General features: G+C 39.7%; 1 protein-coding gene across 4 annotated transcripts in view; it reads right to left on the bottom strand.

The window, feature by feature from the left end:
- Positions 1 to 18520, bottom strand: part of TRIM55 (tripartite motif containing 55) — a 78521-nt gene that overhangs the window by 49152 nt on the left and 10849 nt on the right. For all 4 annotated transcript variants that reach the window (XM_043974993.1, XM_043974991.1, XM_043974990.1 and 1 more), the window contains exon 4: positions 12802 to 12897. In XM_043974993.1, coding sequence (XP_043830928.1) covers positions 12802 to 12897 — 96 coding nt within the window. The remainder of the gene's footprint in view (positions 1 to 12801; positions 12898 to 18520) is intronic.

Genomic DNA, 18520 nt, shown 5'->3' with positions numbered 1-18520 from the left:
ATGTTTTGGCCTTCTATAAACATAGCTTTGATTCCATCTCTCCATTTGTTTAAGTATATTTTAACACAACTATTTTTGCTCGATAAAGAATCGTCAGCTGTGATCTTACATTATGTTTAAAGCAACTTCACAAAAGTACCATGGGTTAAAGGACCCTAATTTTAGGCACTTATGTGTGGGTAGGGAGAAGAAATAGAAGTGAAAAGGGAAGGCTTTCATGAGCAAAGCCACTTTGCCAACACTGTCTTATTACCATGATTCCATAGGGCATGAAGAATAAGCTTCTTTTCCCTGACCCCTAATATGACCCACATACAGCAATACTCAAAACTGATTTCAGCAGACAAAGATATATAAATATATTTGTATTTGAAATCTTTGAAGGTCTGCTTCATCCAACCCTCTGAAGAAGTCATTACCAATTAGTTATGTTGCCTTGGCAATAAAAGTGATGGCTCACACTTATAGAATTTCTTTGCAACAACATTGTGAGGCATATAATACAAGTATTATTATCTCCCTCCTACAGAATCCTGGGAGACCAGGGTTCAGGGTTGATAGTGACACAGCTAGGAAGTTTTTCTTTGTCTTTGTGTATTCCCAGGTACTAAGCACCATGTCCAGCACCAGATACTAAATGAATGTTTGATGAATGAATGAATAAATGAATGAATGAATGAAATCTTCTAACTATAAGACCAGTACTCTTTGAACTAACCAGAGAGAACCAGATTCTCTGATATCATAAGATCCTAGAGCTGGAGGTCATCCAGACTAACACCCTCATTTTATAGAGGAGGAAACCAAGGCTGGAAGAGAATGAGTGACTTAGTCAAGGGCACACAATTAGTAAGTTGCAGAGATGGGATTGGAACCAAGACCCTTTCAGTTTTAAAAAAGGCACAGAAACTGGGAGTCGAGCAAGAGTCATCTAACCCAACCTAAACAATAAAGGAATCCCCAATAAACATACCTGACAAGTAGTTGTCCAAGCTCTGCTTAAACACTACAAAGAGGCGGGAACCCACCACTTCTCAAGGCAACCTATTCCATTTTGGGATAGATCTAAACGCCAAGCATTTTTGTTTGTTTGTTTGTTTTTTCTGGAGATCAAACTAAAATTTGTTAGTGAAAATGCACGGGACAGGGCAGCTAGGTGGTGTAGTGAATAAAGCACCAGCCCTGGAGTCAGGAGAATCTGAGTTCAAATCTAACCTCAGACACTTGACACTTAATAGCTGTGTGACCCTGGGCCAGTCACTTAACCCTCATTGCCCTGCCAAAAAAAAGAAAGAAAGAAAGGAAGGAAGGAAGGAAGGAAGGAAGGAAGGAAGGAAGGAAGGAAGGAAGGAAGGAAGGAAGGAAGGAAGGAAGGAAGAAAAGGTACAGGTTTGGGAGACAGAGTCTTCTTCAAGAAGCCTCAAAAAGGCCAGTGTCACTGGATCACAGAATATGTACAGGGATGTAGGGTGTAGGAGTATCAAAGGTAGGAAAAGGCACAGATTAGGAAGGGCTTTGAATGTCAAACAAGATTTTATATTTAATCTTGTAAGTGATGGGGAGCCACTAGAGTTTATTGAGTTGGTGGTGGTAGTGGTGGTAGGGGTGTGTGTGTGTGTGTGTGTGTGTGTGTGTGTGTGTGTGTGTGTGTGTGTGTGTGTGTGTGTGACAAGGACTGACCCAAGCTTTAGGAAGATCACTTTGACAGCTGAGAAGAAGATAGACTTAGAGTGGAGAGAAACCACAGTAAGACCTGAGAAAATTGCCTCTGCTGCTGCGACCACATAAGGGACAGATGCATCATTAACCAAAATAGAGTTGAAAAGGATTCAAATAATTCACTCACAACCGAGCAGCTGCAGCTAAACAAGGCCCACCCATATCTATCTCATCTTCTTTCACCCTCCATTGCCACATGCCTGTTCTGATGCAGTGATCTGGTTTTGATTCTAGAAAGCTCTGGGTGACAAAGAGCACAGATTTAGTCAGTGGGTAAATTATTTGAATATGCTAGCTTCATTTGTAATATAAATATGTTTTCTTTCACTGAGTCACACAGGGTTGGTTCCCTTAGAAAACAAAGGCAAGAACCTTAGGGAGCCCAGGAGAAATGTGAGCTACAGTGGTTTATTAACCTTGCAAAGAAGGCTTTTGCTTAAAACTGTTTTGTTAGAATACTAATACAGACCTCAATGGGTTGAGAATAATTTTGTTTTTTATTTCCACCACTTAGGTCTTAATTGGAAGTCTATCCACATTATCTGATTCTATTACCTCAGTTCAGTAGTTAAGTATAGACATCTACTTTCTGTTCTTCTCACTGACCCTATAGCATCCCCTGGGGAAAAGAAGTAAAGAAAGAAAAGACTGCTGAGATTAGATTTATTTTAGAACAATGTCACTTCCAGGTCACTGACATTACTCATTTGGCCTTGTGGCCAATATACCACACTGACTGACTGATTAGTAAGTGTGAAAAAAAAGATTAGACAGTTGATGGTTGACTTCCAAAAGTACAAGAATGATTTGGGGGCTCTCTGTGGGTTGGGGAGAAATATAGGACATAGGACATAGAATTTTAGAGCAGGAGGGAATTTTGGAGATTATGTTTGGTGATGTTTCTTCATGTATAATTGAAGGCAGTTTACTAATTAGATTCTGGATCCCTAGCATTTTCTCCTAAACTCTGAAATGCCAGGCAGCTGCTTGTCAACTGCTGAAAGACCAAAACTTTGGGGTTCTGCCAAAGCTGTTAACACACTACCAACCCACTGAAGGGAAGCAAGCTGATTTCCAAATCCAAGAAAGAGTTTTAGGTTTCTACCAATGGCTTTTCCCTTTCTAGAGACCTGGAGGAAAGAAGGAAGGAGGGGATAAGCATTTATATAGTGTTTATTATGTACCAGACACTGCTAAATGATTTTTTTTTGCAGGGCAATGAGGGTTAAGTGATTTGCCCAGGGTCACACAGCTAATCAAGTGTCTGAGGCTGGATTTGAACTCAGGTCCTCCTGAATCCAGGGCCAGTGCTTTCTCCACTGCACCACCTAACTGCCCCCACTGCCAAATGATTTTTACAAATATTATCTCATTTAATTCTCAACAACCCTGGAAGGAAGGTTCTATTATTAGCCCCTTTTTACATATGAGGAAATTGAGGAAGACAGCACTCAGATGACTTATCCAAGTGTCTGAGGTTAGAATTAAACCCAGGTCTTCCTAACAACAGGTCCGGCACTCTATCCACTGTGTCACTGTTACCTCTGGGAGAGTATGTATTCCTCAATTTGGATTATTTTTCCATATTTCAAAAGACTACATATGTAAATCATATTACAAAAAACTGGGTGTACTATTCATAGTCAGTTTCTGGTGAAGCCAGATAAAATGAAGGAGAAGCTCCAGAAATTCCTAAAATTTCAGAGGTCCTAAAGCTATAATAAACAAAATCTTCAGTGTGCTAAGAAATGATACCTAGAATATCAACCAGGCAGAGTTGCTGTGAAGCTAAAAAGGCAATGATACACTGTGTTGATCACTGAGCAATCCTGGGACCTATGAAACATCAGTTCTCTTTAGGAAAAAGGAAAAATAAATAGAGATAGTAGATACCAAGACTATTCCATATCTGTAAGCCCATAATAGAGCAATTCATATTGTTAAACATGATAGCAACATGAACCTAAGTAAACCATCCAATAGAGCCACTGTCCAACTTTCTACATCCCTGTGGCTCTTCTGAGTTTGGGGTCAAGACTAATCACCTGGGATTGAAGCTAGAAGAGATGCTACAGGTGGTAATGCCTCCAAGTGATAATAGCTAACATTTGTATAGTACTTTAAAGTTTGCAAAGCACATTACATGTACTATCTTGCTTGATCCTCACAACAATACTGTGAAGTAGGTTCTAATACTACTCCCATTTTGCACATAGGGAAATTCTGACTGAAAAAGTTGAGATGACTTCCCCAGAGTCATACCTTTAGTAAGTGTTTGAAGCAGGATTTCAAATCAGTTTTCCTGACTCCAACTCCAGCATTCTATCCACTTGGATACTTAACTGCCCTCTGACTTAATTGGTCAAGAAAACTTTTAGTCTAAGAGTCTCAAGTCAGTCTCAGAATGTGTTTCATGATCTCTATTACTGGCTTCTTTGATCAAGAAATGACTAGGCTATTATAAAGTGCTCCAAAAATGATCTAAATCTCCAAGAAGCAATTGGCCCTGGCTTTGTCTCCACTGGGTTAAGGATGACCTGGGCCCAGGCTGGATTCACACACAGGATGGGTCATTGGTCAAAATAGATTGCCTCACCACTCTGAGCTCTCATCATTCCTAGAAAACCTGACATTCCTTAGGATAGTATTTCTACATGGACTTCAATCGATCCTATGTCAGTGGGTATGAAAGGCAACAGAAGGGAGTCAGGCTATTAATATTATTCCTCTCAAAGGGAACTATATAAATAAACCGTACATATTTGTTTCTCTCAAATGTTGAAAAGAAGCTGTTTACAAGTTGAATCGAAAACATTTGATAGCTCATCTGATATCTGAAAAATGACAGATTTTTAAGAAATTCCAATAATTCCATCATAGCTCTAAATAATTCTGGAATCCATTTTGGGAAATTGCCTCTAGTGCTAGTTTATAAAGATAATCATAACTAACATTTATATAGCACCTGAAGGTTTGTAAAGCACTTTACAAATATTATCTCATTAAAACCTAGCAACAATCTAGGGAGGTAGGTGCTACTGAGGGAAACAAAGGTTAAGTGACTTTCTCAGAGTCACATAGCTAGTAAGTGTATAAGGCTTGAACTAAACTTAGGTCTTCTCAAATTGAAGCCCAGTGCTCTATCCACTTGCATCACTTAGTCATAGTTTACAAGCCACATTAACCATTTTAAACATAGTACAGATAATAGAAGGAAATGTTGTATTCTTTAGTTTAAGTGAAAAAGTCTATTCAAGTGTTAACTGTTATAGTAAAAATGCATATGTGATTAAGTTCATGCAGAGTAATTTGTTTTATGAATCAGTTTCCTTATTTGTGGCTAGGTAGTTGAAAAACTGATTTTTAAAAACCAAATGTATCTATGTGACCTTCTATACTTTGATATTTCAAAATAGGTACTCCCTCCAATAAAGCACATTGCCACCCATCCGTGCCAACCTATCTTACTGACCCTTGTCAATGTGTTCCCATAATTCCTCCACAGGGAGATCCACCCAACTCAGGAGTCTCAACCAGAAGTCTCGACATAGTGTGCATGCCAATGGAGCATGGGAGCCACCCACTGGTTATCCCTTATCTTCAAATTACAAGACTAGGACCACCTCCTTTTCCATTGAGACATCTCTCTATGCCTCAGTGAAGTATAGAGTCGATCCTAAGTTCTCAAAGACAACGCCAGGTTAGCACAAGCTCTGGCAGGTTTTATCATGTTGAATATTGTCTTGCTAACAGGCTGCTTTCTGGGAGCCATAGTTAAGTAAATTCAGAGAAGCTCATTAACAGTAGCAAAGTCACTTGGTGATCAATTCTTTTGGCCGGGCCATCCATCTAGGTGATCATAGATGAAAAAAAGGAAAACCAAAAAAAAGAAATATGCAACATGAACATTATCTTACTGACTTCACCATTTGCATGCACTGACTGCTGTCACCTCTCCATCACTGTCCCTGGGGTATGACAAATATGAGTCCATATTCTATTGCAAGTTTGATAGTTTAGGACCCTGAATTTTTGTTTGGATGGACCAAAGGAGGGGGCTGGTTGAAAGAGAAAGAGGTAGCTCCATTAGTTTTTGCCAAAAATGCCCGAATGAATACCTATGCACATATACACAGTCTACCCATAAACTTTCCCATAATAGAAGAGTCAGTATGGTAGAATCTCTAGCTTCTTAAACTGTGGGTTGTGACTCCATATGGGTCACATAACTGAATTTGGGATCTCAAAAAATTTGGCAACAGTAAAAGGTTATATCTACCTATTTTATATACCCATATTCCCAGATCATGTAAAAATTTCTCAGGTGAAAATGTGTCACCAGTGAAAAAAGGCTTAAGGAGCCCTGGTATAATTGAGAACTAGCCTTAGAGGCCAGAAATCCTGACTTCAAGTTTCACTTGTTACATACTGGCATTGTGACCCTTAGCAAGGGTCAACTGCTTGAGATGCCTCTGTAAGACTTGAAGTTTCAGCAAAGGGACTGATCAGCACTGACTGAAGCGGGGTTCCTGTACCAATGAAATCATAGCTTTAGTTCCATTCCTAAAGTAAAAATGTCCCTACCAATGGTTTCCTCATTAGTTTTCATCTTATTTTAATCTCATAAACATTTTGTGCTAATGGGGGAGGAGAGACTATGTTGTGATTTTCTCTGGCCCCAGTTTCCCCTGCCAAGCCTATCTCACAAGGACAGCCCAGAATAACATTAATTAGTGCCATAATTAGACATGTGTAACTAATGATCTCCAGAGACCAAAGAAATAAGACCAGAAGACTTTAGCTGAGGAATGTACCCACCCTGGGGGCTTCTCTTTTTCCCATCCCTAAGGGCTGCTCTGCCAATCAGAGAAGAGAAATTTGCAATAACAACATCCCCACCTCTCTTATGCTCTCTCCTCTCACCTCTGCCTTCTGGCTTCCCTGCTTTCTGTTAAGTCCCAGTTAAAATCCTATCTTCTACAGGAAGCCTTTCCCAACCTCTCTTATTTCAGTGCTTTCCCTCTCCTAATTATTTCCTGTTTATCCCGTGTATAGCTTGTTTGTACATATTTGTTTGTTTGTTGTCTCCCCTATAGATTGTGAGCTCCTTGAGGGCAGGTCTTTTGTCTCTTTTTTGTATCCCCAGTGCTTGGCACAGCACATAGTAGGTGCTGAATAAATGTTTATTGACACCCCCACATCATAAAGAGTCAGTGCCAGTTACATCTTAGAGAAATGTTCCTGAGTAGATGGTGAGACAAGCAGAAACCAGTGGAGAAACAGAATGGAAGTCACCCCAGCACCGTGATCCAGGATGCAAAACAACAAAAAAAAACAACAAAAAACTTCTGGATCAGGAGAGAGGATGCCTTCTTTAGTTCCTTTGCTAGCATGGGGTTTAGTCCACAACATCCATGGCTTGGAAGCTAAAGATACTGACTTTCGGTGTAACTTCACAGACTACCCACCCACCATCCCCAAACTTTACAAAAAAGATCACCTGGGGATGACAGGTGTCAGGGATCCACCTCCCACTGTTGCCCATTTTTTCATTCTCTTAAAAGAGAGATCAGAGGGTAATGAGGTATTCTTAGAGAGATGACAGTTCCTCTCCTGACTCTGGGCAAATCATCTTAAGTCATTCCAAAGAGAATGGTCTTAAAAACCTTCAAAGAAGGAGTTCCATATTCTTTGTAATTTTCAAAAATCCTTAGTAACTTCTGAAAACACTTAAACATGTAGAGTGCTCTACAAATGTAAGTTGTTATTAACATAACATCTCAAAGCTGTAAGGGACCTAGAGGTCACCTAGTACACATTATACTGATCAGGAATTCTCTCTTACAACATTCTTGGCAAGTAGTCATTGAGACTTGCTATCTCTTAATGACAGGAAACTCACTACCCCAGAAGCCAGCCCATTTTTGAATAGCCCTAATTATTAAGGAGTCTTTGCATATGTCAAAACAAAATCAGCCCCTTTGCCAACTTCCATCCATTGCTCCTGGTTCCACCATAAGGAAATTTTTCACCAAGCTCAAACTTGTTCCTCCTTGTCATTTTCTCATTGGAACAGAAAACTGCTGCTCTCTAACCCTCTCCTGACATTTTTTCATTAGCTAGAAAACTGTCTTTGTTTCCCAACTCTACTAAGTCTTCCTGTCATTTACAAACTAACTAGTCGGTTTTCTTATTCTTTCCTACAAAGGCTATATTTCCTTAAATTTAACCATTTTGATTATTCTCCTCTAGACCTCCTCAAGTTTCTCCATACTTGGATTTGCAATCTATCAACTGGTGCTGTTCTTTAAAAGACTGGTGTTGTTCTATAAAGTTCTTGCACATTTCCTTCTATAAATCCTTTACAGAGGCAAGATATTCAACATGTTCAAGCTGAGGCATCAAACACATGGCCAATGGCTGCATGCAGCCTCCAACATTACTGTGTGGCCCAAAGCAGATTGAAATATAACTGGTAAATGTTTAACAAAAGAAATAAAATTATAGATAACATTACATTTTAAAACTAAATATGTTCTTATGTACAGATTAATGGCCTCCATTTCTATTTGAGTTGGACATCACTGTGCTAGGTAATTTCTTTCAATACTTTCAGTGTATTGAAGGTAACACTATGGCATAACACATTTAAACATATTTAGTGCCCCAAATGGAATGCTTCAATAAAATCCAGACAATGAGGATTAATTCATAGCACCTATACTCTATATACTTATTTATACATTGTATATTAATTTCTTCAGTCAATAAATATTTATTAAGTATCTACCATCCATCAGAGGCAGCTAGGTGGTTTGGTGAATAAAGTGCCTGGCCTAGAGTCAGAAAGGCTCATTTTCTTGAGTTCAAATCTGGCTTTAGACATTTACTAGCTATGTGACCCTGTTCAAGTCACTTCACCCTGTTTACCTCAGTTCCTCATGTGTAAAATAAGCTAGAGATGGAAATGGCAAATCACTCCAGTATCTTTGCCATGAAAAAGCCATGAAGGTCATGAAGAATTAGACACGACTGAAAAATGACTAAGTATTAGACAGTACAGGCACTAGAAATATAAATACAAAAGGGGGACAGTCCCTGCCCCCTAGGAAACTCACATTCTACTAGCATTACATTTATTTTTAAATTACAATACTAGAATGCCAACTCATATTTCCTGTAGTCTGGAGTCTGCTATGGACGTTGAGACTTTTCTGCGAGTTTTGTACAAAATATTACAAGATTCTATTTGGTCTTTTATTCAAGTAAGTAAGGAAATTATCTGAATCCCAGTTGGTTCTCGGATCACTATGAGAACAGGAGTGGAAGAAATAGCAGGAATTAATTCTCCATGATTATTGTCAGTAAAAACCCCATGCAGCAATTCAATCAATTTAGGAGTCAAAACTCAGGCAAATCATTAAATTCCCTTGGCTTGTGTTTCCCTATTTATAGAGAAAGGGGACAAGACTGGATAGCCTTGGAGATCCCTTCCAACCTAGATCTATGATCCCATAAGTCTTGATTGTAGTAGAATTTGTCCCTGACCCTATCCTTTATTTTTATTTATTTTTTTTGGCGGGGCAATGGGGGTTAAGTGACTTGCCCAGGGTCACACAGCTAGTAAGTGTCAAGTGTCTGAGGCTGGATTTGAACTCAGGTACTCCTAAATCCAGGGCCAGCGCTTTAACCACTGTGCCATCTAGCTGCCCCCGACCCTATTCTTTAAAACAAGATTAGAGCCAAAAAAATCTACCATAAATTATTTTTAAATTCTAGACTTTTTCATTTATATAATCAAGTTGGATAGGACCTTAGAAGCTACACAGTCAGGCATGTGCTTGGAAATGGTTAACAACTGTCTTTAGACAAAAAAATACAAAAAATGAAAAAGGACTCAGGATACACTTTTAAATTTTATATGCATCATTAACATTTTCTCCATCACTTTTAAAAATCCAGACAATTGACAAAACAATCAATCAAGTCCTGATTTATAGTGTTTGGTGATTTCCAAGGTATGACTGCTCACACTGAATATTTAATGATAGGCTTTTTGAAGCCTTTAAGAGCTGGTTCCAGCACACCACTGCATCTGTGTCAACCTCTCATTTTACAGATAAGAAACTGAGGCCTGGAAAGGTTAAATAATTTGTCCAAGAATACATAGGTAAGTGGCAAATATGAGATTTGAACTCAGGGCCTTTGATTCAGCCTTTGGAGTTCAACATTTTTTTCACTGTACTCCACTCCCCTACAATCTTCCCTTCACATATCCAAATGATAATATAGTTTACAATTGATTTGGAAAAATAATGGAATTGCCAAGTGCCTATTTTACTAATAGTTTCCAGATAAATGTGAGCAAAACAGTCAGCCCAGTGGTCAATGAGCCATGTCTTCTGCAGGAAGTCAAACAGAATGCCCCCTCTTCTCTATATACAGTCAAATTGTCCAGGATCAGAGTATATTGCTTATACTTAGACTATACAGTTTTGAATACCCAGCAATTCTGTAAAGTACTAATTATAAACTTTAAAGCCATTTTGCTTTTTCAGTTTTATTTTTTTTGGACTTCTCATTACCAAAGGGGAAGGAGAGGAGAAGAGGGAAAGGGAAAGAGAAAGCAAGAGGAAGAGAGAGGGCAAACATCCAGTGATTTTTGTAAAACACTAATTATTAACGTTTAAAGCCAGTTAAAATTTTTGGTTTTAATTTTTCTGGAATTCTCATTGCCAGAGGCAAAGGGGGAGGAAGTGGAGAAAGGAGGGAGAAGAAAAGGGGAAGAAGAAGGAGGAGGAAGAAGAAGAAGAAGAGGAAGAGGAGGAGAAATGAGTGAGGTTTGTTTATGGAAACCCAAACTTCAAAACACATCACTACAGGTTGGAAAAATTTCACATCTAACTGATGAATATCTACTAAAACATGACCTCATGACCTAGTGACTAGAATTATACATCAGAAGTTCACTATCTTAATCTATCTAACCGTACAGGAAAGTAGAAGAGGAAGAAGATAAGGAGGGAAGGATGAAAGAGAGGAGGGCAGAGCGGGGAGGGGGCAGTCAGAAGCAAAACACTTTTGAGGAGGAATGGGGTAAAAGAAGATAGAAAATAGAGTAAATAATCATGTGAAGGGAATAGGATGGAGGGAAATAGTTAAGATGATTGACTATGGTACCTACTTTGCTGGGCTATTGTGAAGAAAATTCTTTGTCATGTTAAAAGTTATGATGAACAGGATGCAATCAGAAAAACCTGGAAAGACCTACATGAACTGAAGCAGAGTGAAATGTACTGTATACAAAATAACAGCAATAGTGTGAGATGGTCTGCTGGGAAGCATGCAGTTATTTTCAGGAATTCAATGATCCAATATAACTCTGAAGGACTTATGAAAATTGCAATCTATCTACAGAGAAAGAACTGATGGTATCTGAAAACAGATTGAAGTGTATTTTTTGACAGTTCCTTAATCTGAAGTTTTGTTTTTATCTGTTTTCTCTCACAACCTAGCTAATGTGGAGATGTTTTCCATGACTACTCATGTATAACTTATATTGAATTGCTTGAGTTCTTGGGGGGTGGGGGTGGGAAGTGAGGGAGGAAGAGAAGTTGGAACACAAAGTTTTAAAAAATTGATGTCAAAATTTGTTTTTACATGTAATTTGGAAAATAAAATTCTAAACAGAAAAAAAAGAAAATGAACATTACCTCATTTAGGTATTTTTTGCCAGGGATAGGGAATCAAGTCTTAGCTAATACAAGTGTTACAAATTTTTTTTAAAAGAGAGAAGTTCATTATCCTTCTTGAACTGAGATGTCAAAAACCCCTGTTGCAGATACAGACCTCAAAATATCCTTGCAAATTCACAAAATAAACTATAGTGGAACTGAAGCATTTTTATAGACCAAAGTGCCATCCAAAACTACATGGATGTAACATTGATGGATAAAATTTTAAGAAAAATATTTTAGTATATGTCAACACATAAAATACAGTCTTCAAGCTTCATAGAAGGAAAAGACTTCAAAATGTATAGATAAACCTCAAAGAAGAAATCAAAATCATGTGGGAACAGAATGAGGTATGTATCATCATTATTCTGTCTACTACTAGAATTATACTGAATATACTTTCAGTGAGCTACTGAAGTTACAATTACATCCTGATACTTTTTTCAACCACAAAAAGTCATTTGACCCACCTGTTTGATAGAAAGCAGGCTATTAAATATGAAAGAAGAATGGCAGAATAGTAACTTATCCCAGGACTATTTCTACCTCAACTTCACCAAATAAGAAGAAAACCATCTTTTATAAGAATGATCATAATAGCTTATGTTTATCTAGTACAGAGCCAAAACTTTTTCCATTCATGACCCCTTTTCTCCTGAGAAATTTTTATGTGACCGTGGGTCTATAGGTATATAAAGTAGGTGTACATAACCTTTTACTGTTGCCAAATTTTTGTGACCCCCCACATCCAGTTATGTGACCCCATGTGGGGTGATAACCCACAGTTTAAGAAGCTTTGATCTATTGCATCACAGTTTACAAAACTCTTCCCTACGATAACTCCGTGAGGTAGACAGTATAAATATTATGATTCCATTTTACAGATAAGGAACTGAAGCCCATATGAGAGCTTACCTGATACACCCTAACAAGTCACAGAGTTGAGAATTAGACTTCCAAGCCCAATGTTCCTTCTACCTGACTCTTCTGTATCCTTATTTCAGCCATCTGTTGTGTTCCACTGGAAATTGTTCCCTTCTGCCTAATTTCTCCATTTAGGCTGGCCAAGAAACACCAAATATTGAGGAAAAACAACAGCTGTAGTAAACAAGGGAAAAATCTGCCTCTCCAAATTATCACATAGAACTGATTAATCCTTTCTTCTCTCCCCACTCAATACATCTTTCAGAGATGTGGAAGGAGAGAAACGAGGAGGGGGTGGGGTGGGGGTGATAAAGGTGTCTCATCAGAATGCGGATGCCTAGTAGTGTCACTGAGCAGTTGATCTTGCCTTGGGAGTTTTGTGTGCCGGTTGTGGACAAGGGCAAGGAGTCGGGTGACTTACCTCCACAGTTCTGCAAGTCTCTTCCAGCTGACTGATTATTCCTTGGACTCGGTCATTGCTTCCCACAAGGACTGCAATGCCATCGCTGAGCTCCGACTAAGAAGATAGACAACAGTGATTGATTTCAGCACCCAGTCACTGACCCCCATCCCATGCTTTATATTCAAGTGGAACACAAAACAGAAGCCAGGCATGGGGATGTTAGATGTGCACACAAGTGCATCTGGATATCTTGTTCTCTATCTCCCAGGGAAATAAGGAAGGTTTTCATACAAGTTCCTAGAAGATGGATTGCTTCTCCTCCTCCTTCTAGCTGGGGGCACCTAGGTGGCCTGGTGGATAGATTGCCAGGCCTGGAGTCAGGAAGTTGGTTTTTTTTTTTGTTGTTGTTGTTGTTCAGTCATATCTGACTCTTGGTAACCCCATTTTGAGGTTTCTTGGCAAAGATACTGGAGTGGTTTGCCATTTCCTTCTGCAGTTCTTTTTTTTTTGTGAGGAAATTGGGGTTAAGTGACTTGCCCAGGGTAACAAAAGCTAGTAAGTGACAAGTGTCTGAGGCTGGATTTGAACTCAGGTCCTCCTGAATCCAGGGCTGGTGCTTTATCCACTGCTCCACCTAGCTGTCCCTAGCAGCTCATTTTTACAGATGAAGAACTGAGGCAAGTAGGGCTAAGTAACTTGCCCAGGGTCACACAGCTAGTAAGTGTCTAAGGCAAATTTGAACTCATGAAAGTGAGTCTTTCTGATTTTAAGCCCAGTGCTCTATCATCTTCAGCATCTAGCTGCCCCAGAGTCAGGAAGACCTGAGTTTAAATCTGCCTTCATATACTTATTAGCTCTGTGACCTTGAGCAAGTTACCTGCTGTCAGCTTCAGTTTTTTCAACTGTAAGATGGGGATGATAATAATAGCACCTATCTCCCATTACTGTTGTGAGAATCAAATGAGATAAGGATCTTACAGTACCTGTAAGTACTGTAAGCACATAGTAAGTACATAGTAAGCACTTAATAAATGCTTGTTCCCTTTTCTCCTTCTAACCATAGCAACCTAAATTGGGTCCAATCACCTGATTCAAGAATTATCAGGTCTGTGAATATACATACTATTTGGGAGCTAAATTAATTAAGTACACAAAGCATCCTTAAATCTAAGTCTTAAGGCATTCTTATTTTATTTTCTCAAGGCATCTATGTTGCCCAAGAACCTCCTTCAGCCCTACTTATCCTAAGTCGGGCATTGTGGCCTATGCTTGTAGTCCTTGTAGATGGAGTAGTTGAGGTTGATGGATTCCTTGAGATTAGGAATACTGAGTTCCAGCAGGATTAAGGCTGAGTGGGTGTTCATACTAAGTCTAGAACCAATATGGTAAATCCTTCAGGGCAGAGAGTTATCATATTTTCTAAGGAAGGGGTGAACTGGCACAGGTTGACAAAACAGAGCAGGTTAAAGCCTCTATACTGATCAATATTGGGATTGGGCCTCTGAGAAAGGAAGGAAGGAAGGAAGGGAAAGAAAGAAAGAAAGAAAGAAAGAAAGAAAGAAAGAAAGAAAGAAAGAAAGAAAGAAAGAAAGAAAGAAAGAAAGAAAGAAAGAAAGAAAGAAAGAAAGAAAGAAAGGAAGGAAGGAAGGAAGGAAGGAAGGAAGGAAGGAAGGAAGGAAGGAAGGAAGGAAGAAAGAGAAAGGAAGGAAAGAGATAGAAAAAAGAAAGAAGGAGGGAGGGATGAAGAAAGGGGAGGGAGGAAGGACAAAAGAGAGAAAGAAAGAAATGAGGGAGGGAAAGATGGGAGGGAGGAAAAAGGAAGGAAGGGAAAGATGAAAGGCAGAAAGGGAAAGAAGACAGGAAGGGAGAGAGAAAGGAAGGGATGGAGGGAGGGAGGGAAGAAGGAAGGAAGGAAGGAAGGAAGGAAGGAAGGAAGGAAGGAAGGAAGGAAGGAAGGAAGGAAGGAAGGAAGGAAGGAAGGAAGGAAGGAAGGAAGGGAGGAAGGAAGGAAAGAAGGAAGAAAGGAAGGAAGGAAGGAAGGAAGGAAGGAAGGAAGGAAGGAAGGAAGGAAGGAAGGAAGGAAGGAAGGAAGGAAGGAAACAATAAGGTTAAATCTATCTCCAGTGTCCTTTTCATTGTGCTACTAAATTATAATCACAAATCTGTCTCCCATATTTTCTCATGTAGCCTGAACATTTTCAATCACCCAGGGTAAGAGACCATTTTTGTACAGTGAGTAGTAAAGAGGGTTCATTCACATTGCTACTTATGAGGTCAGTGGGCATGTTAGAACATGCTGAGAAATACCTTGAAAGTTAGATCAGTTGGTTAGAGAAAGGTATGAATAGAGACTTGGCCAAATCTTCCCATGGCCAGTTGGCCTTTCTCTGACCCACGGTCTAAGCCCAAGAAATTCCATCACCAGTGGGATCACCTGGTCACCTGAACAAGAGAGTGAAAAGTATTCCTGCTCCTAAGGAAATCCAGTCCCAATGATGGTTATCTTTATACAACATACAGAAGACAACACAACGAAGCAAAGTTAATGAAATAGTCACACTTTTAGAAAGGGACAAGAAAACATCTGTGAGGTACAGTACAGTGATCAATGCCAAGTACACAGAGTCAAAAGGACCTGGATGCAAGTGTTGTCTCTGACACATATTAGCTGTGTGACCATGGGTAAATCCCTGAACCTCTCAGAGCTCCAGGCACCTCACAGAGACTATAAATTACTGAGGAATTGCTGGGATGGGGGGGGGCAGCTAGATGGCACAGTGGATAAGGACCAGTCCTGGATTCAGGAGGACCTGAGTTCAAATCTGACCTCAGATACTTGACACTTGCTAGCTATGTGACCCTGGGCAAGTCACTTAACCCTCATTGCCCTGCCCCACCCCCCCAAAAAAGGAATTGCTGGGATCATTAGGGAGGTAACATGCAATAGTACCCTTGATGTGGAGTTATATAGAGGAAAATCCCAGATTTGGGATGTTTAAATCTATCTATCATAATACCTGTGTGACCCTTAGCAAATCACTTTCAGTAAAGTGAGGGGGTTGGACTAAATGATGCTCCATCTTCCAACTGAGCATTTCCCCTTAGTGTACCCCATGGCGGGAATTCTCTCCCTCCTCATCTCTTCCTTTTGGCTTCCTTCAAGTCCTGGCTAAAAATCCAACCCTTTACAAAGAGCCTTTCCTGACCTCTTTTATTTCCAGTGCCTTCCCTCTTTTGATCACTTCCTGTTTATCCTATATGTAGCTTATCTCTACATAATTGTCTGCATGTTGTCTCCTCTATTATACTGCAACCTCCCTGAGGGCAGAGGCTCTCTTTTGCCCTTCTTTGCCCAGTGCTTAGCACCGTGCTTGGCAAATAGTAGGCAATAAACACTTCTTGACTTGACTATAGCTATGATTCTATAAATATTAGCTTAGAATTATTTACCTAGTCCAGTTCTTGGGAAATAGGGTTTAGAAAAAAATTGTTAGGAAAAAAACAACACATTCACAACGATTTAGGCATTAATTACAAATTTGAAACTGTGGTGTGAGTCTGGTTCTGAAATAGCTTTGTCTTTCAAATTCTGTTGTTTTTTTTTTCTTTTGACCTGGCATATAAGAGAGACATGCTTCAGGGCTAGAATAAAACTCTAGTTTTAGCACTAGCTATATTTGGATGTTATTTGTTGTGTCTACACTTCTCAGGATTGGATTCCTGAGAGCATTGTATCATGAGTTAGAATTCCCAGGTTCTGGTCTTGGCTCGGTCACTAACTAATGAATAAGATCATAGATTTGAAGGTAGGGAAAACCTCAGAGGTCATCTAGTCCAACTCCTTAATTAATTTTTTTTTTCAGGGCAATGGGGGTTAAGTGACTTGCCCAGGGTCACACAGCTAGTAAGTGTCAAGTGTCTGAGGCCGGATTTGAACTCAAGTACTTCTGAATCCAGGGCTGGTGCTTTACCCACTGTGCCACCTAGCTGCCCCCCCCAACTCCTTAATTTTACAAATGAGAACACTGAGGCCAACCAGGACAAAGTGACCTTCCTGGTCGCCCAGGTCCTCAGACTCCAAATCCAGTACTCTTTCCCCTAAACCACACGAACCACCTCAGGTGAACAAAATGCTTAGTCTCCTTGGGTCTTTATTTTCTTATTTATACTCTGAAGAGTGTAGACCAGGTCAACCCTAAGGTTCCCTCCAGCACCAAATTCCATGATTCCATAATCAATCATGAGAGGGGCATAGTTCATAGTGGGCTAGCCTTGGAGTCAGAAAGACCTGGTAGCCTTTTGCCTGTGACATATATGTGGGCAAACCATCATGGGCAAATATATGGGCAAATCCCTGAATTTCTTAGTGCTCTGGGCAACTCACTGAGACTCTAAAGTGGTCACTAGATTATGCATAAGGACCCCTGCAGCCTGCAAATTGGCTTAGAGCAGCAAGTACTGAGGTCATCTGTGTCCTGTTTATTATGTTATGTATTTCCCAATTACATTTTAATCTGTCTCTGGTGTCTCGGGAAGTCTTGCTTTGCAAGCTTCATGTTTGACAGTTCTGCTCTAAGTTACAGAGGACTTGCTGAATTTATTAAAGAAGCAACATGTTGTAACAGATTAGAGCACTGGACTCAGAGTCAGGACGACCTGGGTTCAAATGATGCCTCAAGTTTTTCCTTTGTGCTCTGATTCTTCTTTCACAAGATGACTAATGTAGAGGTGTGTTTAATGTGATTATACATATACAGCCTATATCAGCCTGCTTTCTGTCTTGGGGAGGGGGGAGGGATTTGGAACTAAAAATCCAGAGGGCAGATGTTGAAAACTATCCTTAGATGTAATATGTAACTGGAAAATAATAATAAACAACAAGAAACAAAAACAATGATGCTTCAAATACTAACTAAGTTTAGGACTTAGTGTCATCACAGCTTGTATGAAATTCAGATTGCTCTGTGGGAATTAGCACCAGGGCCTGGAACCTACTGTCTTGCCATACCAAATGAATAAACTTAGGCCCAGGGGATTAAGGTCACCTGATTCTTCTGCTCCAGGCCCTTCAAAGGGCCAGAGACACTTGGGGAAGGAACTCCCTCTGTGTCTCACTTTGCTGAGGAAAGTGATGACCAAGAAATCTCCTCACAAGATGTGTCATCAGCTGGTACTGGTCAATGCAATTAGTGTAGGAGAAGAGATACTCATGCACAAGTTGGAATGGCATTGAAGAGGCATTAGCTCCACTTTGCCACTGCTCCCTGAGTACAATGGACCTTTCCATCAGACTTGGGGCAGAAACCTCCTATGTGTGTTGTTTCTACCATTAAAATGGGAGCCCCTTTTGAGCAAGGACTCTTTCTTGTCCATTTATATCCCCACTGATCTGCACACAGTAAGTGCTTAATAAATGCTTTATCTGTCCATCCATTCATGTGGACAAATCACCTAACATCTCTGGGCTCTAGTGTTCTCATCTATAAAATAAAAGGGTTGAACTGGTATGACCTCCTTTCCATCTCTATGATCTAAGTTAGTAGAGAAAGTTTCCATACCAGAAGTTCCTTGACCTTAAATGACAGCTCCATAATAAGAAAAAGGAATAAATCCAAAGCCAGTAGAAAATGATGAAAGTTAAAAGAGCTCTTCATTGAACTCCAATAGAATTTCACATCCATCTAGCTTGATTAATTAGTAACTACTGGTAGTTGTGAGACTTAGTGCTTCTGGAAAA

Source organism: Dromiciops gliroides, chromosome 1 (assembly GCF_019393635.1).
Source record: "Dromiciops gliroides isolate mDroGli1 chromosome 1, mDroGli1.pri, whole genome shotgun sequence".
NCBI lineage: Eukaryota > Metazoa > Chordata > Mammalia > Microbiotheria > Microbiotheriidae > Dromiciops > Dromiciops gliroides.
Note: the sequence above shows the minus strand (reverse complement) of the source record. Positions and strands in the feature narration are given on the sequence as shown.